This window comes from Sarcophilus harrisii, chromosome 1 (assembly GCF_902635505.1).
Source record: "Sarcophilus harrisii chromosome 1, mSarHar1.11, whole genome shotgun sequence".
NCBI classification, from domain to species: Eukaryota; Metazoa; Chordata; class Mammalia; order Dasyuromorphia; family Dasyuridae; genus Sarcophilus; species Sarcophilus harrisii.
The window spans coordinates 517,267,440-517,293,144 of NC_045426.1; the positions used below are offsets into that span (position 1 = coordinate 517,267,440).

Consider the following 25,705-nt stretch of genomic DNA (forward strand, 5'->3'; position numbering starts at 1 on the left):
TCTGAAGCACCCATGTTGTCCAAAACCCCAGCTTTTCTATAACATAAGCCAATAATTTTATCAGACATATAAATGATTTTATATATTTCTTTGCAATTTTACCATCTGAAGCAAAACTATTAGGATTTTTCACAAGCATAAACTTTCATATCTGTAATTAAGAAATTTATGAGTTTAAACTAAATAAGTCTTTTTTAACTTCTGGCCAACAGAATAAATTGAGATTCAAGATCTATTTATTAACAGTGAATTATATTTCTAATGATTTACCACCTCTTCATGCTCAAAATCTATTACATCACTTCTAAAATAAGAGGGAAATTAAGTCAATGCAAATATTTTATCAAATTATATTAGTAAAAATATTATGTACAGTGGATTCTGGAACATCCAAAGATCTTAAAAAATGTGGGGGGCAGTTTGTGCTTCTTGGAGGAAGCACAAACTTATTATTCAAACTAAAGATAACTCATAAGAATTTATACTTGCAAAGACCCATTTTTCAATCTCGAGAAATAAAAAAATAACTGACTCAAAAGTTCAAGTGCAGAAACATTTTAAAAAATAGGAGTCTCATACATATCTGTTCATTTAAAAGGCCCATCATTAATGTCAACTCTTAACAAAAACAAATAAAAATACCTGTTTAAAAAGAAAAGGAACCTGGATTTGGTTATGTAGGTTGCACTAAGGTATCAATTTCAGGGGATAAAAGTTGGGGGGGAGGGGCAATGGTATATTGACCTATATCCCATATTCCATTTTTATTTTATAATTAACTACCCAATCCTAAATAGAATATTAGAATTTTTTAGACAATAAAAATACAGTAAAACTAAATTTTTTTATTGATTTATTGTAGAAAAACAAAGTTTACACGCAGTACCGTAAGGCAGCATATCGTAAATTCAGTATGTTAGATTTTCAGAAACCCTTACAGAATTAGTCCAAGGTAAAGTAATAGAAAAGTATTTTTTGCCTTCTCTTGGACTCAGACATCTAATTTCTTTCAGGAAAAAAAAATATATATATATAAAAATAAACCAAAACGAATCTCACAAATTAAGTCACAAATCTGTCATTTTGCAAACTAATTTATTATAACAATATCAAGATATTAAGAATAGGTATGTGATTTTTTTGCTCTTCATCCCAGGAAAAATGTATTTTTGGGATGAACTACTGGTAAGAATGTGACTGCATTTAAATTGTTATTTAAAAAAAAAAAACAAAACAGCATAGCTGGTTATTTGAACAACTCATCTGTACCTGAGTTAGACATGTGCCTTTCTGCAAACTTAGGCTGGACAGCCTACCAGATATTTGGTATATTATTTCCACAGCAGGGGCCAGCAAGCACTGTCTGTTAGAGAGAATATAGAACCTCTGAGACAAAAACTCTTCAGAAAACTCCCTTAGAAAGTTTTAGGCTATATTAGTTACAGTAAGAAATAATGTGAAAGAGAATTTGGAGAGAGACATATAGACAGGCTGAGAAAACCATTAACCCAATTTCTCTTTGAAAATGTTGAAAAACCTCTCATTTTAAATATTATCTAGGCACCAATACTAGCAAGCAGGAATCTGCAATCTTTCTGAATTCCATATGGAATTACTCAAAATTATGCTTGAGTAAAAAAACAAAACAAAATAAATCCATCAAAACCCTAAATTAAAATAAAAGCAGAAATCAAAATTGCCACATTTTTCATATTGTAGTTATTTCATTTTAAACATGATATAAACCCAGGAACCATTGGTAACTAGTTCTTCTAAAAAATAAACAAGCAATGAGTTTGATTTTTAAATATTTTTTCAGACCACATAATAATTTTGCTAAAAATTTTCCAGGGCAAAGAGACTATGGAGAAAAAGAATAGTAATAAATAAACCAGAATTATATTAAATGAGTTGGCAGATAAAATACATTTTAAAAAATTTGCTACTCTGATGTCTCAACAAGACAATTTTTAAAAAAGATAATGGAGTCATCTTCTATTCCTAAAATTACTAAGGTGAAAGTTTCTCTGATGCACAAATTTTAAAATGAAAATGGAAAGCAGGACAAACAATTGGGGGAAAGAAATGAAATAAAATCAAATCACTAAATCATAAAGATGAATCTTCAGAGTATCTATTAAGAACACTTACAATATTCTCTATATACAAAATAAGTATAATTTTTCCTGAGGTCACTCATTTTAGGCTGAGATTATAGATGGATTATTTAATTTTCAAGGTCCAAAATAATGCTGACTAAATCTGAGAAAGATACATGATCAAACATGATTATAATTTCCTAATATCCATGATTTTTAGCATTCATACCTTAGATTGACTCTCAACAGAGGCATTGGTAATTTTTAAAAACTGCTTTGTGATCACATAAATTCAACTATTATATAATATGAAAGTTAACATTAACATCCAAAAGAGAGAATGAATAAATACTACTGGGGATGAAATCTGTTAATAAATTATAGATAGTATACTATGTAAAAAAAAAAAATTAGTTAAGTTTCATTTAGAAACATTATTTAGTGCCACGGCATATTTGTTTTATTATAAAGAGTAATGAGGCTGGCATATATTTAAAGAATGAGAGCTGCAATAAGAGTCATTAAAAATCATAAGCCTAAGGGATCACAATGAAATCCATATTAATATTGTCACAGTACTTGTAAAATCAAGTTTGTTTAGTTTCTATGGTGATCCTCATGACATTAGTGCTAATCAAAGGTTTGCTTCTTGGGAACAGAAAATAAGATAACTCACACTTTCAGTATCCTGGGCTTGAATCAGAAATCACTTTTATAACTATTTAAGAAAAATACATTATATGAGCTAACTTGATTTTGTGACAATTAAGTTCACAAACCATAAATAGCTTACTGCTCAAATGGTAGCTAAAATGATCAAATGTAAACTCAAACTAAAATAAATACAATGGCATGAAAAAATAAAATTTGTAGATATTACCTCTGTATTGATTTAGCACAATATTTAAATAAGGGTACAAAATGAAAGGATAGGGTCAATGGAGAGATGTGTAGAAGATGACCTTAATATAGATCCTTTTATAAGAGTTTTTGTTTTATAACATGTTACATAACTTGTCTTAATAAATTTATGCCAACAACTTTTAAAAGCAACGTTACCTAAATAAAGCCTATGCAATAAAAGTGTGTATTTCTGTGGATTAACTGCAAATCTAACAATTTTGACTGGTTTAAAAATATTTCTTTAAATAATTTCACTTAAGACATAGAAACAAGCATACCATTGCTGATTTGGGATTTGGGGTGATCTATACATAAGTTTCATGAGAATGTAAACGAAAAATTTATTCTCCTTTCAATCACTGAAATAAAACTGCTATGCTACATAAGGTCAAATTCTTTTTATCTACCAAAATCTGAATAATATGAATTGTTATATGTCGGAGAAATCATTACAAGTCTTAACACATTCAAAGTGCCTGTCTTTGAAATGGCCAGGATAAACACCTACTTTTAATTTTTTCAAAAATGTAATTGGGAGTGTTATTATTGTTCTAAATGAAAACAGATCTTCTATCTTATTGACAGATGGAAATATTCTGCCCCAGAACCTCAACTTTGTTAGATAATATACAGATAAAGGAATATACAAATTGATTTAATTTCTTATTATGCTGTTTATCAATAGTAAACTTTGAAAACTTCTTAAAAAAAAAAAAAAGAACATTTTAAAATCCACATGACCCACCTTTTCCCAAAAATATGGGAAGATTTTTTAGTCCATGGAATCTATACAAGCAAAATACATCAGATGTTTTCCTCAGCAAAGATCATGATTAAATGGCTAAATTCAATAAATAACGTTGTTGTTTTGTTTTTGTTTTTAATTAGAAATCCTATCAAATAACCTAAATCATAGAAGATTCAGTCATTTTTCTTTTCCAATATATCTTTGGGTTCTTGCTCTGCATCTGAAAGTACTAGAGAATTCTCACTGTTTTCTTCCTTTTTTTCCTCCTCATTGCTTTCTTCTCTTGTATCTATACTTTCAGTTTCCCTTTTAGAAACTTCAATTCGCTCTTCTGTATAAGCTCCATCTGTGTCAGCAGTGTAGATTCCATAACACATGATGCTGATGACACCCAGTGGCAGGCCAAAGAGAAAACAACCCAAAAATGGTGAGCTTCTAAATACAGACTGGGAGGAAGAAAAAAAAAAAAGAGAACTCAGTTCTATTTAGATATCATTTTGTCACTTAAAAAAAGTTTTCAACTAGCGTTGATATAAAAATAAACACACACATCTTTATTGTTACTTCATATTCTCAACACATAACAACTTAAGTTGTAAAATTTTACATATGCATGATTACAAAACAGTAGTAAAACTGAAAGTATAGAGACATAAATCCTATGGGTTTTACTTTCTAAGAAACAGTAAATAGCAAATCTATGAAGTTTAACTTGTATTTCATTTGATCCATTTCAAAACAGCTATCTACTGGGCACATTAACAAAATACAACAGCAAACATCCTGGTTTACTATTTCCTTCCTATGTAGGACAGGGGACAGAAAGATATGTTAGCATCAGGAACAATGGAGTCGCTCAGAATTCATTTGATCTGCTTTAGTGTGAGCATTAAAGCTTGGACAAGATGGAAGTCTGGTTCTTCTAGGAAGAGAGAAAAAGACTAGGCCTCACTATTTGCCCTTCAAGTCTTGATGATTTAAATTCTATCTTGTTTCTCACCATGAAAATTTCCAATCACTGTCAGCTTGGTCCCCTAGTAATCCCTAAAAATGCATGGGTCACTGTACCCTGGATCCTTTCATTTGTTCTGCATCTGAATTTTCTTTTATATGATGTTTCTTCCAATTATTATATGAACCTGAGAACAGAGACTTTTTCAACTTGTGCCTTTCACAAAAATAAAGAATAATAGCCAATTCTCCCTTTCTTCCTCTGTCTTCCCCGTACACAAGCTCTGTCTCTCTCTCCCATATCTATCTCCTCTCCCTTCTCCCTCCTTCCCTCCCTCCCTCTCATTTCCTCTCCTCCCTCTCCCCCTCTCTCTCCCCTAAACACAAACACATCCATTTCCTCCCTTTGTTCCTTTCATCTCTGTACACTCTTTTTCTCTACATTTTATGACTGTTCTCTTTTGGTACACCTCTTTATAAATCCAACTGCTACTTCATATTTTTCTTTGGATAAGCAATTATATTGAACCACTTAATTGTGGATGTATTCCATGACTCTGTTCTGGATCCTTTTCTCTCTGTACATTATCTCACTTGGTGACTTTATCAGCTCCCATGGTCTATACAGAAATCAATGCAAATTAATCCTAGATTGTTGGAATCTTTACGAACTGTTAAGCCATTGGAAATAGAAAATCAAATCAGATTAGTGGGTTTCTAGAGGGGCTCACTTGAAATAAGGTGTACATAAATCCACCAATATGGGAGGCATTACACATAGTTACATAAGCACACAGCAATATAACACAGGCTAGTAGTAATGTAACAAACAACATGAACTAACATGAGAATTTACACATTTACACACTGTCCATTAGTTCATGTGCCAGGAATCCAATGATTCCTGTAAGCTTTGAGGTAAATAATTTTTCATATACAACATTATACATGTCCATAAGTCCTAAAAATAGTCTCAAAGCAATCCATTGTCCATTAGTTAATGTGCCAAGAATCCAATAATAGATTTTAAAGTTATTTTAACAGTCTCATTGTCAGCCATGCTCTTTCAGTATCAGATGTTTCTTAAATCTTCTCCTTTGTTTTTGAAGAGATGGTACTATCTGTTCTGAGACAATAAGAATAATTTTCTACCTTGCACTTCAAATTAACTATCTCTTTGCATTAACCACAGAAATTAAAGAAAAGACTTTTATCAATGGCTAGATAATATGGAGGATTTTAAATTCTATACTACTATCAATTAGCTAACATTGAATTACAATTAACTCATTTATCTTACACAAGTCTTTAAAAACAAGTACTATTTTCCAGATGACAAAATTATTTGTCAATAAAAAATACCAAGTGGTTTGTTGTTGTTCAATCATCTTAGTTGGGTCCACTTCTCTGTGATCCTCTTGGTGTTTTCTTGGCAAAAATACTGGAGAAAATTGCCCTTATTATCTCCAGCTTATTTTACAAATAAAGAACTGAGACAAACAGTATTGAGGGACCTGCCCAGGATCACAGTAAGTGTCTGGGACTAGATTTGAACTCAATGAGTCTTCCTGAATTCAGGCCTGGGATACTATCTACTGTGCCAATTAGTTTCCCATGGAATGGTGTAAATCTGATTAATTAAAAAAAACAACTTCCACTCATTTGTGTTTCGAGATTTTACTGTAATGATAATGTAATCTGGATGAATCATAAAAATCTATTTATCTTTCATTATCATTTAATTTTTTCCAACAAATACATACCACAACAGTAGTCCTGACATCATAACATATTCTTTTCAATCTTTGCAAAATTCCATCACCACCTCGAGCCTTAAATTTCATACAAAATATAAGTTAGAGTCACAAAGTGTTCATATTAAAATTTCTATTTACATCATATTAAAATTGTTAACAGAAAATACTTTCAAATAATAAAAAAACATAGAGAATGTTTAGGAGAGGGAAATCAGGATAGTCAAATGTCTTGAAGATCATGCATTATTTTAACCAATAATGATTGGTTAAAAAAAACTGGGATCTTAGTCTAGAGAAGAAAAGATTTGGCAAGGAATTTAGTATCTTGAAAAATATAAAGAACAGTTCTGTGGTAGATGGATTTGATTTGTTAAATTTGTCCAGAAGGTAGAAGTTGGCATATTGTAAAGACAAATTTCCTAGGTGCTGATGCTTAGGAAGGTAAAGGATTACCCAGTCCTAGAGCTTCTCATGAACTTAAATATCTACTTATATTAGAAATGTTACAGTTTCCCTCTCAGGTTTAGATTAGAATAGACAACATCTGAGATTCCTTCTAAGTGAGTTCCTATGTATGAGAAGGAAAACAAAGAGATGTATCAAATAGAAAATAAGGTGAAGTGTAAGAATAAATCACAGAAGCCAAAAAAAAAAAAAAAAAAAAAAAAAGATACAAAATTGAGAAGCAGGGGAAGATTTCCATTTCAAAGATTATGATTAGCATTTGGTACTTTGTACATACCCCTTAGAATAAAAAACTGAACCAAAAATATATATTCCCCCCAAATAGTTTTAGTTTTATTTAAATTGAATTAAGCCACTTACTTCTATTGTGCCATCCAAAATATCACTGATGAATTGCATCACATCCTCAGTACTCTCAATATGTCTAGTTGGCAGAAAATATTGATGGTTTGAAGTATTTATTGCAACTACAGTGGGAATACTCAATTCACTGAAAATGTTAAAAAAAAAAAAAAAAAAGAGGTCAAAACACAGAAATTCACAGTACACTTATATGAAGGAAAACTTAAGAAGCATCAAATACAGGGACCAGAACTGATAGTTCATTGGCTCCACAGACAACTCCCAGATGAAGAAACTCCCTATTTCAAGGCAAGTAAGTATTTTGCCTGCAAATCAGTCTTGAGAAAATTGCATGAAACACTGAAAGGTTTACAGATTTGCAAAGGGTCACTCAGATGGTATGTGTCAGAGGAGAGACTTGAACTCAAGGATTCTAGGGTCTAAGAACAGTTCCCTATTCACTAGATCCCAATACTTCTCCTAAAACTTAGTGTTAAGATCATATATGCTCTTTTTAGGTGACTGTAATCAATATAGAGAAAATGCTGTCACGTTTAAGTACATCCTGCCTTTCAAAACAATGTTTTCAGTTTTCAAAGTTCAGCATTAACTACTTTTTAATATGACTTCTGATAAATATTTAGTATTTATTTAAAATTGCCTTCAAAAATGAGTAGCTTAAAGTTTCACAAATTTTTCTATGAATATAGACACCTGGATAAGCTGTCTGTTCATTTTAAGAAATGTACCAAGAATTCCTGGTCTTTCTTGCTAGTTTAGTAAGACTGACTTATAATGCAAATTTGAAAAATACATTTCAAAGAATATGAAAATTGTTCACAAAAAGACTTACTCAGAAAGATTTCTCCCTTAAATATAAAGCCAAAATGGGAATGCAATTGAAATGCAAAGTGGAAAATTATCCTCCTGTCTTGAAACTATTTTAATTAACTAAAAATAGGATGAAGGTTATTACCTGAAACTTTTAAATTTAATAAACTCAAATCTGATCATCTGAAGACATTAAAAAGCATAATTGAGGCTCACTCAAATGCTTAAAGACCAGGAATAACAAAGAGAAATTCTTTGAGAATTATAGTTTAATGGCAGTTATAAGTCCTTAATAAATTTTGGAATACTTGAAATAACATACTTTTTCTCTTTATTCAATATACTAATTACAAACTTGAATATATTTCTTAAAGCTAGTACAATCAGTCACAATTTAGCTATACCATGTACTTATAAAGAGAAACTACTTTTTGCAAAATATTACATAATTAGACTTTTAAACTAATTCAAGTTAGATTTTTCCCAATTAAGTCAAATTAATAATTCTCTAACACTGAAACAACTTTTATATTGAAATATTTTAGTTATGGCTAGTAGGTGGCAGTGGACAAAGTGCAATGCATGGAGTCAAAAAATTCACTTTTCTGAGTTCAAATCTAGCCTCAGACACTTACTAATTATATGACGGTAAGTCACTTAATCTTGTTTTCCTTAGTTTCTTTATCTGAAAAATGAGCTGGAGAAGGAAATGGAATACCATTCCAGGTTTTAAAAAAAAACAAACACACCCACATGGGGATACAAAAAATTTAGATACAACTGTAAAAAGACTGAACAAGAATTTTACTTTTACATAAGACAATTCTCTACTCTCCCCTCCTTTGCCCTAAATGAAATGATTTATATGGAGAAAAGTAATTTCCATTACTTTTAATTCAATTTAATAAGAGTTACTGAGAATTCAAAATGGTAGTATTAATGATGAACTACTATTACAAAGAAAATACTTCATAGCTTTAATAATGCAGAAGAGGAAAAACTACTTTGATTTTGTAGTTAACTGAATTTTAGGGAAATAAAATGATTTACCCAAGAAAATAAAGGTATTAAATATTAAAGACAACTTGAATTTAAGTCCTTTGGGTCTAGTCTGGTCAATAGATTTTCAACTGTACTGATTTCTAAATGTATGACAAAGTCAATACTCTTTCAACTGCAGCCACTAAATGACTCCAAGAAATTAAAGGATAACTTTCCAAGTTCAAAGAACAGCAAGAGGGACAATTTAGCTAGAATTTAGAATACACAAAGGGAAATAATAGGAGAGAATGGGAGGAATGGGAAGGAACTATCTGGAGACAGGTGAAAACTATGTTATGAAAATCTTTAAATGGCAACCATAAGAATTTATAATATTTTTTTAAGAAGCAACATGGAATCTCCTGAGCTTGTTTAAACACATGGCCACATGAATGTAGTGCAAGTATAATTTCTGTGACTTGGGAAGTATTTGGGAGAGTAAAGGAAGAATGAAGAACTGTTAGTGATGATGATGATGGTTCATTTGAATCAGGACAAATAGAAGGATAATAGCGCCCTTGATAAAAAGTGAAAAATTACATAAAAGTTAAGTTTGTTGTCATTTAGTTTTTTTCAGTCATTTCAGTTTCTCAGAAGTCCTCATGACTTTTTTTGGGATTTTCTGGGGAAAAACACTAGAATGATTTGCCAATTCCTTTCCCCCCAGTTCATTTTACAGATAAGGAAACTAAGGCAAACAGGCTTAAGTGACTTATTCAGGTTCACATACCTAGTAAGTTTCTAAGGCCAGATTTGAACTCAGGAACATCAGATTTCCTGTCCCCAACTCCAGTGTTATATGCATTGTGCCATCTAGCTGCCCACAGGTCTGGAGCAAGTATAATGGGTTTCATTTTTGACATGCTAAATTCAATTTGTTTCAAAAAGCATATAAAAAGCAACTAACTATGTATCAGATTAAAAAAACAGAATAAATATAAAGGGTAGAATTGTGGCCTGAGAGTCAGAAGATTTTGGGTTCAAATATATTTCTGACACATTCTGTGTCATTCTGTGTCAATTATTTAATCTATTAGTGTCCCAATTATTTCTAAAGATTTTAAAATTATAAAACACAGACAGATTTGCATTGCATAATCTCTTCATAGGGAGTTCTTTATGTCAAGAGAACAGGTGAGGGCTAAGAATTAAGGTTAGAAAGACAAAAAATTTAAGTCTCTAATGTCAAGAAGCTTCCAGACTGAGTTTGAGATGCTTAAGGGACAAGAAGATGCAAATACCTAGTAGAAAATTGGAATTATGAGAATGATGATAAAGAAAAAAAAAGATTAAGCCTAAATGTAAAGATTTGGAAGTTTGCATAAACATAATAACTCAATCCACAGAGTTGATGAAATCACTGGGAGAAAGCCCAGGGATTTGAGGTGACAACTATAGTGAAGGCTGGTTCTAGTACACCATTAAGGATCACTTGAATTCACATCATTTTACCTCTCTAAGTCCCAATTTCCTTATATATAATTGTAATTATCATACCAGCAACTTACATAAACCTAATCATGATTTCAAACTACTTGAGTTTGAAGTTTTGCTTGAAGCACCAACCTTGAAGTCAGGACAACCTGAGTTCAAATCTGGTCTCAGATACAACATTGCCTAGCTGTGTGACCCTGAGCAAGTTACTTAACCAAAATTGTCTCAGCCAAAAAAAAAAAAAAAAAAAAAAAAAAAAAAAAAAAAAAAGAAAGAAAAAGTCTTGCTTGAGCTTTAAAATTCTATTTCAGTTACTGAAAGGATTTTTCAAGATTGTTTAATTGGTCAGATAATTTGGTAGTACTGCAAGCATGTATAATAACAACAAAAATAACTAGCATATATAATATGTAGTGTATACATCTACACATATACATATGTGTGTACATATGTATGTATGTGTTCTTATATATATGCCAATCACTATATTATGTGATTTACAAATATCTTACTTGATTCTCACTACTACCTTAGTAAGTAAATACACACATCCACCCACACACACACAGAGATGTACTTATAAAACTTATCTCATAAGTTACATATAAAATTTCCCTTTAAGTGTTTGATATTAACACAGATGTGTTTTTTATCAAATTATTACATTATCATCTATATAATAATCAATCATTAACACTCCATTCTTGATCAAAACTAAAAAAAAAATAAGTTTTCTAATCTTCTTCATGACCTGAAAACTAGCCTCTATAAACCCCATAAATGCAAGGTGTAAGGTAAAGCACATTAGACTTAGAGTTAAGAGAAAACTGACTCAAATTTTGCCCCTGAAACTCAACAAGTTCTATGTAAGATTCAATTTCCTCATATATAAAATAGCAATAGCATTTGCAATTCCTATTTCAAAAGGCTGGTAATGAAGATTAAATAAGTATGTATATATACACAAACACATATACATATGCATGAGATCCGTGGCAAATTTTAAAATGTGATATAAATATCAACCTTTGTTATTATTAGTATGAAGTACTTAGTATTTTTTATTACTACTTTTTGGAATTAGTGTGCATTTTGTTTGAATCTATAAATCCTTCTAATGGAATGGACTGGGACCCAAGACCATTCCCCCCCAAAAAAAAAATTCAGGGGGAAAAAACAAAATTAAACAATTTATTCTGAAAGAAATATATATTTTTTTTTACAAATTTGATTTAAATTAACGTTATAACTTCTTCCATATTCTTAATTACATACATAAGATCCCAAACAAAATTAAATACTCATAACCAGAATTAGTAATTTCTTTACAAGACAATTATTTTCATTTTGTAAAGGCATAATTATATTATTTTAAATGGATTTCACTATTCCATTTTTTCAATGAGTGATAAAAATTATGCCAGTGCTCTGCATAAATTTATTTTTATACTAAAATCAATTTAAGTCCATAAAATTATAAACATAAGTATTCTCTTGTATATAATTTTTCTGAGTTATTAACGACTGATTTACAACTGTTTTCATTTTTAAGAAGAAAATTAACTACTATCCTAAGAAATTAGGATTTCAATAATTATTTCTGAAGGTTTCATATCTTTCCTTGTTCCACATTATTTTTTAGGTTATTATTCAGACTTCTTTTATTATCCATGTTCCTTGAAGGAAGGAATTATATCACAGAATAGTTTGAAGTGATCACATCACTTAACTTTAGATTTATTAAGTTTCCTCTGATGCCACATAAGTCAAATCTTAACAATAATCCTCTATACAACATAATGGACAAATAAGATAGTTAAGTTTTTGCTTTCCTTAAGTCAGTGTACCATCTCTTCTTAGGTAACCCATTTTATTTTTTGAGCTAGTTCCAATTTTTTTAAAAAGCATTTCTTTTACATGAAGCCTAAAATATCCTCTCTGAAACTTTTACCTGTTACTTCTAGTTCTGCCTTCTATGGCTATTCTGACTTTTGGCTTCTACAGCCAATCAACACAAGACTAATATCATTCACAAGATATCCCATTAAATATTTAAACTCTATGTTTTCTGGGCCTAAAATATCTCCAGTTCTTCCATGGCATGAACTAAAGGCTTTTTGTCATTCTGACCTCTGAACACTCTATATTTTATCATTTTCCTTTCTGAAACAAAACACACAATGAATACAACACACTAGATTTAGTCTCAAAAACAAAATGTGACAGGATTCCAGACATTATTACTTTGTTAATACTACTGAATCATTTGAACTTTACAGTCAGTTAAAACATCCATATGTAGGGGAGATAAACTGCTGTATGATCACACTTTCTCACTTACATATGTGAAATTATTTTTTTAAAAGTAGTTAAAACAATATAAATTTAACTTAATTAAATTTTCATCTTATTAATTTGGCCAAGTGTTCTAGCCTAGAAAATAACTTATTTTTTTAAAAAAAATTCTGATACTTATGATACTTGAACAGAGTAGGTAGTTAAATATTTACTGAAGGAACACATTTCTTTTGTCATTTATTTCATCTTTCATCTGCCAATTTTTGTGAACCAGCTAGAAATCAGAACTCTGATCCCTGAAGTGGCAGACTTCCAGGAAACCTCCTTGGAATACTCTGGTTAATCTTTTTTGTTTTTTCTCAGAAAACTGTTTCCAGAGGAGGAATTCTTACTCTTGATTCCTTTTTTCTCCCCCAGCTCAGGGAAGGAGTATGGTTTGCCTTTTTAGGTTACAAGTCTTGGTTGCCCCAGGGACTGGCAAAATTAAAGATAAGATTACATTTGGGGCCACCCTCAAGGATTAGGGAAGCTTAAGTTTAGATTGAGCTTCTCCCACAGAATGGGACTTAGGTTTGGATTAAGTTTTAGTTTGTAGATTATTGTTTACTTTAGGAATGATAAAGTTGAATTTTAATAGTAGCAAGAAAAAAAAAGACTTAAAAATGTGACATCTGGCATAAAATGTAATAAATTCAGCTGATGGTTTATTTTTAGCAAATTCAATTTGTGAAATTATTGAAAATTAAAGAAATTAAGTTTAATCACTGAAAAATTTTATTTTCATTAGATGAACTTTTGCTTTTGACGGGCAGCTTTAAGTGATGGTTTTTCCCCATCTTTCCCTAAAAGGATATTTTGTCTGTTGGTGTAGTAAACAAAAATGTATAATAATGTTAAGGATGTCTTATTCACCAACAAACTATCAGGACAATAATTATATTAGTGTTTTAAAAATGGGGTTGATAGTTTGCTAATGTGAATGGATAAGCAACATGCTAATTCCTCATAAGATCTAATCTTTTCATATGTTAACATACAACTATCTGTAGCAGGTTTAGCCATAACATGAATATGAGAGAGGTTTTCCACATTAAAAGAAGTTGTAGAAGAAGGCACCAATTTGTGCTTTGTCTCCAAAAGAAAAGAAAATGAAAGAATGCATTTCTTAAAATAATATTTAGATAAGAAAATTCTACTATCTTTCATTTCCAATCTTCAGTCTCTTGACGATTTATTCTGGTAAATATCATGAGAGAAAAAGTCTTTAACAAAATACTATTCTTAGTAAAAAATCACATAAAAGCTCTTATAGTCCCCCTCTTACCCTCCTCCCCTCCCCCCTTAGCTCCTTATTTAACAAAATTGCTGAGTGGTAACAAACAAATCCCTAAGAACAAATTCCTACATAGGTTTTTGTTGTTGTTGTTGTTTTAGTTTAATCTGTTAAAGTTCATTAGAGCTTCCCAAAGTAAAACATGATTTCTACAGCTTAGACATATTGCAATCTCTTGTTAGGAGGAAAGTGAGAAATGCTCATTTTGACTTTAAGGACTTACATGGTTGTCATTAGCAATTACAAAATATAAGTTAGATGTTTATAGATGTTATTCTCTAGTTATTGCAGCATAAGATTCTGCCATATGTAATCCTTGATAAGAAATTAAAAGATGTCAGCTAAATTCACTTTATTCACATCACTACATAAAGATTCGTTCTCTCTCTCTCTCTCTCTCTCTCTCTCTCTCTCTCTCTCATTCTCTCTCTCTTTCTCTCACACACACACCCACACACACACACACCCTTATTAGCAGAAAATGGAAAATATTTGTGGGGAGAGATTAAAAGTAAGAATATCACAGTATTTTATTTAGTCTACTTTGCTTTTCAAAGTAGAATGAAAAAAAAAAAAATGAGAATTTAGCACCATTATCTGATACTTCTAGCAATGGCTAGATGGCGCAGTAAACATCTAGACTTGGAAGAACTGAATTCTCGGAAGAACTGAATTCAAAATTCACTGAGAACTGAATTCAAAATCATCTTTAAATGATGTTAGCTGACTAAACCTGTCTGCCTTAGTTTCTTCAACACTAAAATGAGGCTGATAAGACTACTCTCCCAGCCCAGTGTTGTTACAGCAAACAAGATAATCTTTATAAAGAGTTTTGTTTATCTTAAAGTTATTAAAATTGTTATTATTCTAGTTTCTTGGTAGCACCATAGACTACTTTCAATAAGAGATTTTCCCTTAATAAAAGTTATAAGAAATTTATAGTACATAACAAGACTTTAATTATATTCTTCCCACAAGTAGGATCTTTTTGTTATACCTTAGAGCCAGATTATAATAAAACTTGATATCTGAATTAGGAAATATTTGGAAGACAAAAATCTGAATTATTCAAAGATCTATATTCCCATTCCCTACTAAGAGAAACTAGAAAGTTCCCACTGTCATTTTATAAAGGATAGTTTTCTTTGGCTTATTCCATCAAAAGAGAAGTCATGCATTTATACAAATTATGAATTACAGTTTAAAAAATAAAACAGCCATGTAAGAGACAACATCAACAACTAATTTCAAGGAGGTCAACAAAGATAAATTGTTTATGTTATATGTGGAAATGTAACCTATTTATGTTTAAGACTGACATTGGTAACTGGGTAGTTCAAAAGAAAGACTGACAGAACTGAGTATATCACTCTAAAAAAGCAAAACAATCTAGAAAAAGGAAATAAAAGGGAGGAAATAGGATAAGGTGAAAAGTAGAAGGTTATGTAAGTTAAAAGAAGTGGGATAAATTTGGTAGATTAATGGGAATGGATAAAGAGGGAGGAAAAGAGTGGGGGGAAAAGATATGGGAGGGATCCTTAGAATAGAGTTGTGGGATGGGAAGTGGAGGAGTTTGGGGTTGAAGGAGTTTAAGTGACAGCAAAGCAAGTCAACAGGTGGAAGTTTTCTATTTAGCTTTTTTTTTTCTTATTTTGCATTTAAGTTCTAAATAAATACATTTAAGAAAAAAGAAAGTAATAATCAAAACAAATTGGACCTAGTTTAACACCTACTCAAGGTGAAATCATACAAGACTCAGATGTTTAATAAATATATTAGTGACTTGAATGATAAAATTCCATTAAATCTGCAGGTTATTTTAATATTCCTTTAGCTAATTTTAAAATGGCTATGGAAATTCTAAATAAAACATAAAACATATGAACAGTTTAATTAATCTCCAAATTACATTTATAGGAACAAACTCATCATTTTTAAAGGTAATGTACATACTATCTGAATAAATTATATATTTTTATTCTGCAGCCACTTAGTAGTTACCAAACAATGATAAAGCTAAATATATATCAGTTTACTTACTCCATGAGCAGGTTGTTTACATAGTCACTTCCATCTATGTGTCCAAATTGAAAATCTCTCCTAATATATATATATATAAAATAACAATATTAAAGGACAATAAAAGAAAACAATTATATTAGTAGGGTTAATTTGGTCTTAGGAAGAACTAAATAATGGACACTTAATTATTAATTGTGTTATGAATTTTTCTCAGTGAGATATTGAACAATTATGATTGTACTCCTAACTTTAAGAATAATATCTATTTCCATAAGCAATAGAGGCAAAATATTGCCCTTTGTTTAAGAAAAAAGAGAAAGATTTTTTTTTTTGTCCTTAAGTGCCTGATTAGGTCTTCAGAAAAAGAAATGGGATAAGGAAAGAAAATTCTATACTATTATAGTGATCTCCCAAACACTGCTACTGCAATTGGAACTGGACAATATGATGTCTAAAGTTCTTCTAAGTCCATAACTTTATTAGACATCAAAAAATACCATGCTTTAAGAAAGAGAATGTGAATAATTTACTTGTTAAGTTACAGATTTGTTTGGAGAGAATTATATATAATATGCTCTTTGTAATTGTACTGATTCATACTTTAAAAAAGACAACATAATGTTACTTAACACACATATATACTTAAAATAGGCTTTACAGAGGATAAAACTACTAAGTCTATACTTCAAGAAGCAGTAATTATAAATTCAAATTAACATTTATTAAGTGTAACAGAAAGTTTTTAATATAATAATTATAAATAAAAATGGCCATTTATTAGTATAACAAAGTTTTCAACTGAATTATTAATATCAAATTAATCAAAATAATCAAATTAATATCAAAGAAGAAATATTTAACATCAGGAAAAACAGACTGAAAATAAGACAATTAATATTATAAATATAAAATTTCATTTGATGTACTTTTGAAATGTGGATTAAAGGATAGCTAAAATTTAGTGCCTGACAGCTAGCTGATCCTATTCATAATTCAAATTTTTATTGTCAGCAATTCTATTTATAATTTTTAAAAATCCAGTTAATTTACATAAAAATGTAGCAAACATCAATTTACTTCAGTTACACCTGATTCAACTAGGAAAATGCAAATAACTTTTGTAACAAAATAAGAAATTAATATAAAAGTAAAGAGAAAAAAGAACCATCTCAGAATTTGGAACTTACCTGCGAAAACGATCTCTATAATCTTTAGCTATTTCCTGAATAACTTCCTTTAATCTGTAGAAAAATAAACACTTAAATATAGCAATCTCAAATCTATTTTAAAAAAGGATTGACTAGTTAAATATTTAATAGTGATTAGATCAAGGGGGTTGAAATTATTTTAAAACAAGAGTATTTGGTTTTAATAACTTTATATTTTTATCCCTCTTTCAGAGTATATTGCTGACTCTTCTCCACAGGTCTTTGGAAGCCTCTTTATCCTGGAAACTTGCTAAATTAGAAATATTTTCCATTCCTGAGACCTCATCTTATTTTGCATTAGTTAACTCATTGCAGAACATACAATTTGAGGAACTAATTGATTTTTTAAATGCTAAATTAATTTATGCTAAATATAAATTATGTAAATAATTTTTATATTGCTAAATTTTTAGCATTAAAATTAATTTTTCTTTCTATACAAGTTTTTAAGTTTTCAGTTATATTTTAGGATGCTACAGTATTATGTGAACACTTAATCTTCAGTATCCTTAATTATTCGGATAGAAAACTTTTAGAGGAAAATTCCAATTACTTGTAGATGTTCTCCAAAAATGTATTCTCTGATATCCCCAAAAATAACTATTCACAGATATCCTTTTCTAAGAAAATTTCTTTAACCTGCTTTGTAAAGGTTTTGCCCCAATCCCAAGCTATCAAGCTATCTGTGGAGTATTTATATGAGACCTCAGGAAAGCAAAATGTTATCCTAGAAAAGAGGGAAAAGGAGGAGAGGGAGGGAGGGAGGAAGGGAAGGAAGGAGGGAAGAAGGGAGGGAGGGAGAGAGAGAGAAAGAGTGTGTGTGTATGTGTGTGTGTGTGTGTGATACTAGACAAACCAGGAATATCAAATGACTCATTTTAAAAAACCATTTTTACTATAATTTGTCAGATCTGAAAATACACTTAAATATATATATATACTTAAAAGCAGGTTATATCATTTTACTTCTCAACAAAATATTTCAACCAACTTTCTCTGTCAGTAGCACTGTCAGTTGATACAGCCTAATCCTTCAAAGTATCCTTAAATTTTATTCCTTTAATTACCAAAAAAAAAAAAAAAAAAAAAAAAGTCATATTAAAAATAGTTTCTTTGAATCTCCAAGATTTTCCTTGGAGAGTCCTTGTAAGTTATTACATTAGATAAATTTGTGGTTGAAGTATACAGGTAGGGGGCTATACTTGACCTAACGAGTGCTTGAAGTTAGCTATTTAATTGATAGCTATACTGGAAAGTATCATTGTCAAAGAAATTAATATCCATGAATAGTATATTATGAATTGTTTTCAGTTTTTTTTAAAAGTTTTTCTGGAAGTTGATATATGCACGAGTGAAGAGTCAGGAAGGTTCTGGAAATTTAATGAGAAGCTCTGTCTAATTATCCCTGTATCATTTTAGCAGCTACCTACCTTTCCATGGGAAACATTCTAAAGTCTTAAGGAAATAATTTGTCTCAGTAACTTTTGGAAAGGACAGTGAAAGCAAATCTTTAATGTAATAGGACACTTTACTCATTTTAGGAACCATGCCTCTATTAATGCTATTTAACATCATATTATCTTTTTCTTGGGGGGGGGGAGGAGGGGAAATGGGGTGATTTGGTCACCATTTCACAATGTTCAATTATTATTAATATAACATTAACAGTAGACAAATCCTTTTACAGAAGAATTATGTAAGTAATCCCTTCTTCATCCTATACAGTTGATTTTTAAAACTTGAATTACAATTTTACATTCCAGAGGCTTCCAAGATCTATTTTTTTGCTAATTTTGTCATTCAAAAGTTTGTCTATCTGTCTTTGTGTTGTATACATTCAGAGACACAGGATGGTACAATAAAAAAGGGTACCTGATAAAAAGCAAGATTCCTGGCTCTGCCACTGATATGACTTGGATAAGGAACTTAATTTATAAAAGTAGGATGAAAATAATTATACCATTTTTATAACACAATTTTTATAACAACAGATAAATATATATGTATAATACACACATATAAAAAATTTCATATGCTGTAAAATGCCATACACACACATACATATAAAAAGCTTCATATGCTATAAAACACCAAATAGACTGTGAAATGATTTTCAAATTATTGATCATTATTTTTTGGGGGCATAATAAGCAACATAGTGTTGGCTTGAGTTGTGTGGTTTCCTCTTCCTCAAAGTTCTTTTACAACAGGAATTCTGTCTTAGTATTGGTAGCTATTTTGCTCATGGCCTCTCCTCCCAGTGTAGTCTGCTATAGACTGCTACAGATATTAAATTGTCTCATAGAAACCTAATCTGTACTCTGGGGGCACAGCAAAGGCAATATTAAGACATGTCCCCATTTTCCTAGAGTTAAACAGAGGAATATCAGGGGAAAATCTGCTTCTGAACGAGGGTTAAAGTGTATCTATCTCTTTACAAAACACAATATATAGATAATGAATGAATCATGAGATGATTCCATTGACTAAGAGGATCCATTTTTGTTTCTGTCAAAACAGAAACAAAGCAAGACATTTCCTCCTAGTTTAAAAACAAGAATTACTAAGGAAGAAATCTTTTACCCTTTTGTTAATCCACTGAGAGGTTAATACAGTGATTAACTTGTTTTACTTGATTAAAAATTAAAGATAATCAAGGTAAGAAACATGCACACAACAAATAGCTATATACAGACTACAATGCTAAAAAGTTACTTATCTATTTATTTCTCCAGAATATAAAAACATTTCCTCACAAAGTTTATGCCTCCTTTAAATAGACAAAAATCTGGCCCATTACTTGGTAATGAAAGAGAAAGGTTCACTATTCTTAAATAGGAGAAGGAATAAGTACAACTGGATAGTGAATTAGTACCTAGAATGAGATATGTAAAGGAATACTTTCCTTATGATCAAGAGTAAGATTACTAGAGAAAGCTCTATTTCACCAGTTGTGTGGGAGAATTCTCAACAAAAGGAACTTGAGGCTTAGAGATCTCATAAATCTATTTAAGCTGAAGATCATAAATACAAACAAAACAGTGAAATTGCTTTACAGAAGTTGAAATTTTGGGGAAGTTTTTCCCTTACCCAGCAAAGGTTAGGGGTTTCTAGTTAGGAAGCTAGGTCATATCCAATTTTCTGTTTGTGGTGAATGCCTATAGACCCCAAGCTGTAAAGTAACCATAGTTCCATTCTGATTCTCCATCTAAAGAGAACAGAATTTATAGTCAGTCAGTAGGGGAGGAGAGGCACCAGTTTTCTCTTTGTATTACTGAATACCAGTATTACAGGCAGACCATAAGGCCTACTCACAAGATTCCATAATTGAAAATATCCAAGCAAAAGATCAAGCTGAAGTTAATAAGTCTTGAGCAAGCTGAAATTAACAATTCTTCTATAGACTCAAAACACCATAGGAAATGTCATCTTTTAAGATAAGAGCAACACTCTTCAATCTCTCAAGAAAAAAGTGTTCAATGAAATCCAAGGTATATTTGAGTCTTGTCATGAATCCATGACCAAAAGTAATATGATCATCAGGACATAATCCTTTTCTGTTTCGGTTTTCTCATAATTTGCATATGTTGCAAGTGGCATATAAATTGTATCTAAAGATATAGCTACAAAATTTAAGTTGAGTCCTACTATTTAAAAGTTTTGATTGTTTCAAGAGCTATAATCTTTCATGAATATCATACCTGGTATGCTCAATTGTTCCATTTTTCCCATCAATAACTGCTATGACAATAAGTTTTCCTGAAATAAAAAGAATGTTCTAAATTCATCAAATTTCTCTGTAAAATAACTGATGCAACTTTATTTTACTTATGACATGCTTTTTTATATCAAGTGATTAGGAATTCGGTTAATAGTGTTCCTAAAATTCAAATGAAACTGTTTGATTCAAGTCAGACCCTAAGGTAAAAGTGTCATGTCAAGCAACTACATAAAATATTTTTTACTTAAAAAAATAAATGAGAGGGCATTGTTTGTTTATTTGATTTGAACATGAAAGTTACATAGAAAAAAGGTAGTAAAGGAGTGGTATAAAGCTAAACTATATAGTGGATAGAGTTTTAGACCTGGAAGAATTAAAAAGAGCTGAGGTCGGGTCTACCCTTAGACACTTATTAGCTATGTGACCTTGACCAAATCACTTAATTTCAATCTGCCTTAGTTTCCTTATCTGTAAAATTATGACAACAAATAACACCTACCTCCTATGGTTGCTGTAAGGATCATACGAAATTTCACATATAAAGTATTTTGTAAACTAGTCACTGGACTGGATTTTTTGCAAAGAAGAAAGAAAGGAGAGAAGGGAGGCTAAATAAATATTTAAAATATACATGCAAATATACAGAATGAAGTTCAGAAATAGACAAAGACAAGCAGGCTAGTTTTGGAACTACTAAACTGAATTTGTCATCTACTTTAAAAACATCAAGATGAATATAAATTTGTGGCTTCATATCTGATACTCTTTCTCTGTGCTTCTTTACTTCTGTATGTGTGTGATGATTAAGATTATGTTTCTTAATGTTTGTCAAGTACAAAATAATGCAAAAGAAAATTAAAACAACTGTTGGCAAACAAAAACATAATGATAAAACCATTAAGAGGAAGATAAGATTTAAAATATAAGGCAGTAGGCTCTATTTCCAGTATCTTAGACTATTTCCTGTAAAATATGAGTATGTCATAAGAAAAGTTAACAAAGAAAGAAGTGCTGAACTAATGAATTACGTTTGCACTACTCAGATTCTTTTAGGGCAGTGTCACCAGACGCCGTACAAAACAATCTATAATCCTAATACCATTCCCCTCTAATAATAATACACAAATACAGCCAAAACAATTAACATTTAACCACTAGATAAAACAAAAATATAAAAAGAATTATCCAAAATGTTCCTCAAATTCTTATGCTAGTTACCCCAACTAAAACACATTTTCATCCACTTCTCCAATTAAAATAATTTCTTCCAAATCAAGCTCAATATAGAAATATTTGTGACAATTCCATCAATTTATAACTTCCACACAATAACCCCATTAGAAATGTAATATAAATACTATTAATTCATCTTGCAGATTAAAAGCAAAAACAAAAAAACAAAAACCTAAGACTCAGAAAAAATGTTAGTGATTTGCTCATTCACGCAGGAAATAAATGCTACAATAACATACAAGTCCTTCAGAATCTGAAACCAGCTACTATTATTGTTTTTCTCAATGTATCTCCATTCTTCCACTAACCCTTCATAAAATATATGACTATACTGATATATCCTTCTGAAACCATTTTATTTAGTCCACATGAGACATAATTAGGCTACTTTTTTTTTTTCTATTTTTGTTCTACTTTGTAATAATCTGTCCTCTATTTTTTTTTTTTTTATGGTTACATATCAAACTCAGAAAAATAAAACCATTTTCCTCGTGTCACAAGATTTAAGGCTTAGAAATTACCTTAAAGATGCTATATCCCAATACCTAATTTTCCAGGTTATTTGACTCATGGTTGGAAATATGAAATTGAAATTCAGCCAAGAAGTTCTAACTGATGATATAAATATGGGTATAATTAGCATATAGCTCTAACTTGGATAAAGAAGGAGAGTTTTAAGAGTGATGTTATTAAAAAAAAAAAAGAAAAAGAATTGAGGACTACTTAGGAGGATAGAAGCAAAATCACAAACTCTCAGAGTCGGAAGGAGCATCAGAGGTCACTTGGTTCAACTTCTATTTGAATAGCACCCTCTCTAAGACATCCCTAGACAATGGGTCTACATTCTCCACCTGAAGAATTCTAGTGAAAAGAAGTATGCTCTCTTGAGAAATGCCATTCCAAGTTAGTACAGGATCTAATTATATGGAAATTTTCCTAAAGCATCAAGCCTAACAGAAAGAAGAGTTGTGGTAAAAGAAAGCAGAGGTAGCACAAGTTATAGCACAAGCAAAAACTGCCATCTGTTCCAAGTCATCCATCATCCCCCTTCAATATATGACTCACTTTTCTTCTCCCTAACATTCTTTAATTTCATCTTTTTTTTCCTTCCTTGCAAAAAAATAAAAAAAACCCAAAACTTTTCAAAGGAATTCGTAGATATACCTGATATTTCTATTAGCACTTTAGCATGAAATGAGTAGACTCTTGTAATATATAACCTACCTCCCTAAAGGGGAGCTTTCTATATTCTGTACTCTGAAATGTTAAGTCAATTCTCAGAGAGCTACCAAGAATTAAATTTAAAAGCAGATCACCGTCAAGAAAAAAAAGGCTTTTCATACTGGATGTGTAACTGGAAAGCCCTGAATTTATTGCACTTATCTTAAAACACACTGCATTTAGAGTCAAAGGCTTTGATTCTAGTTTAAGTGCTAGAATCTAACAATCCTGTGAGAATAGTAAAGTTACTTGAACTTAAGAGGGCTAGTTTATTTATCTGTAAAATAAAGATGATAATATTTACATTACTTTTATAGATATTTTTGAAGAAAGTGCTAAGTAAATAGCAAAGTACTATATAAATATAAATCATTACACTGTTTTAAAATGTCAACAATTTTCTTTGGGAAGAACACAGAATTATGACAGTCTCTTAATGTTCTGCTGAAGCTGCTCTGCCCCAGACTTTTAAATCTTTACTATTCTGGCAAAAGGCCCCTGGTACAATTTCCCTCTTACTTACAAATCAACTACAAAGTGAAGAAGGGAAACAATAGACCATCAAAACCTTTTTATCCAAAGCTTTTTCTTCAGTTGTTTATCTATGTGATGAAAGTTTGTTAAGTAAGTACACTAGTTGAATGAATTCTTGTACACAATCCTTTCAAATTTATATTATTTCTGTTGGGACATAGTGAGAGCTAATTATAATTTAATTATAATGTCAACAAAAACAATCTACATTCTAAAGAAAACAAAATTAGTACTGTAAATAGAGCTGGATCTCTACTCAGAGGTTCTAATTTTGAATGTTAGTTTTATCATTCACTGTGTGATGTTAAGCAAATAAGGTAACCTCTGAAGGCCTCAATTTCCTCAGGTATAAAATAGATGGATAAGAAAACAGCTAAGTCTTCTTTCAAATCTAAATCAATGATTAACTTATATTCCTTTACAAATAACTTCCTCAGAATCATTAAATCAATCAAAAATATGCTACAGTAAGGAATTTTACCTGTGTCTGTTAGTTCATAGAGGGTGAAGCCATCCACAGTAAGATAATTCTGAAATCTCTCTCTGTTGACCCATGATTTAAGATCTCCATCTTCATATTCTTAAAAACAAAGTAGGGGTGAGGGTGAACAAAGATTAAAAGCATACTAATTTTATAAATATGTTATATTCTTAAAAGCCAAGACCTATCAAGTTTTAATACTTTTTTACATGAACATTTAATAGTAAACAGATAATTTTTTTTAAAAGTGAAAGAACACTTTATCATACTTGCTAAAAATATATCTCAAAATATGTTCTTATTCAAGATAAACACTAAAATAATTTTTTTAAAGTAATCAAACGTGCTTTTAATTATTTTTCCTTTGAAAGCATAAACAAAGTCAAACATATTTCATTTATTAATAATCACTTTGCTTTTTTATATTGAACTAAATGGTAATTTTTAAAAAACTACTCATTTAGTTTCCATTAAAAAACTAAATTATATCACAATTAAAACCGGCATTTCTTTAAAAATGACAAAATCCACCAATTCAGAAAAGCAGATCAGTATACAAATAACTTCCTGACTTCTAGAAAGACTATGTGTATATGTGTATATATATATATATATATATATATATATATATATATATATATATATATATTTATGTTCACACACATACCTGGAATTTATACCAGGAATGCCAAGCTATTTTAATACTAGGAAAACTATCAGCATAATGGATCACATCAATAACAAAACTAACATAAATCATATAGTTATCTCAACAAATGCAGAAAAAGCTTTTGACAAAATAAAGTACCCATTCCTAATAAAAACCCTAGAGAACATAGGAATCAATGGAGTTTTTCTTAAAATGATAAGCAGCATCTATCTTAAAACCATCAAAAAGCATTATATGTACTGGGATAAGCTAGAAATATTCCCAATACAATCAGAGTTTTTGTAAAACAAGGATGCCCATCATCACCACTATTATTCAGTACTGTATTAAAAATGTTAGCTATAGCAATAAGAGAGGAAAAACAAATTAGAACTAAAGTAGTCAAGAAGGAAACAAAATTCTCATTCTTTGTA

General features: G+C 30.4%; 1 protein-coding gene across 2 annotated transcripts in view; it reads right to left on the minus strand.

Annotated features, from left to right (window-relative positions):
* Positions 1–836: 836 nt before the first annotated feature.
* Positions 837–25,705, minus strand: part of TMX3 (thioredoxin related transmembrane protein 3) — an 83,945-nt gene continuing 59,076 nt past the window's right edge. For both annotated transcript variants that reach the window (XM_012544115.3, XM_012544116.3), the window contains 7 exons: positions 24,623–24,721; positions 21,134–21,191; positions 17,412–17,465; positions 16,243–16,302; positions 7,284–7,413; positions 6,465–6,533; positions 837–4,196 (listed from right to left, as the gene is read on the minus strand). In XM_012544115.3, coding sequence (XP_012399569.1) covers positions 3,924–4,196; positions 6,465–6,533; positions 7,284–7,413; positions 16,243–16,302; positions 17,412–17,465; positions 21,134–21,191; positions 24,623–24,721 — 743 coding nt within the window. In that variant the 3' untranslated portion in view covers positions 837–3,923. The remainder of the gene's footprint in view (positions 4,197–6,464; positions 6,534–7,283; positions 7,414–16,242; positions 16,303–17,411; positions 17,466–21,133; positions 21,192–24,622; positions 24,722–25,705) is intronic.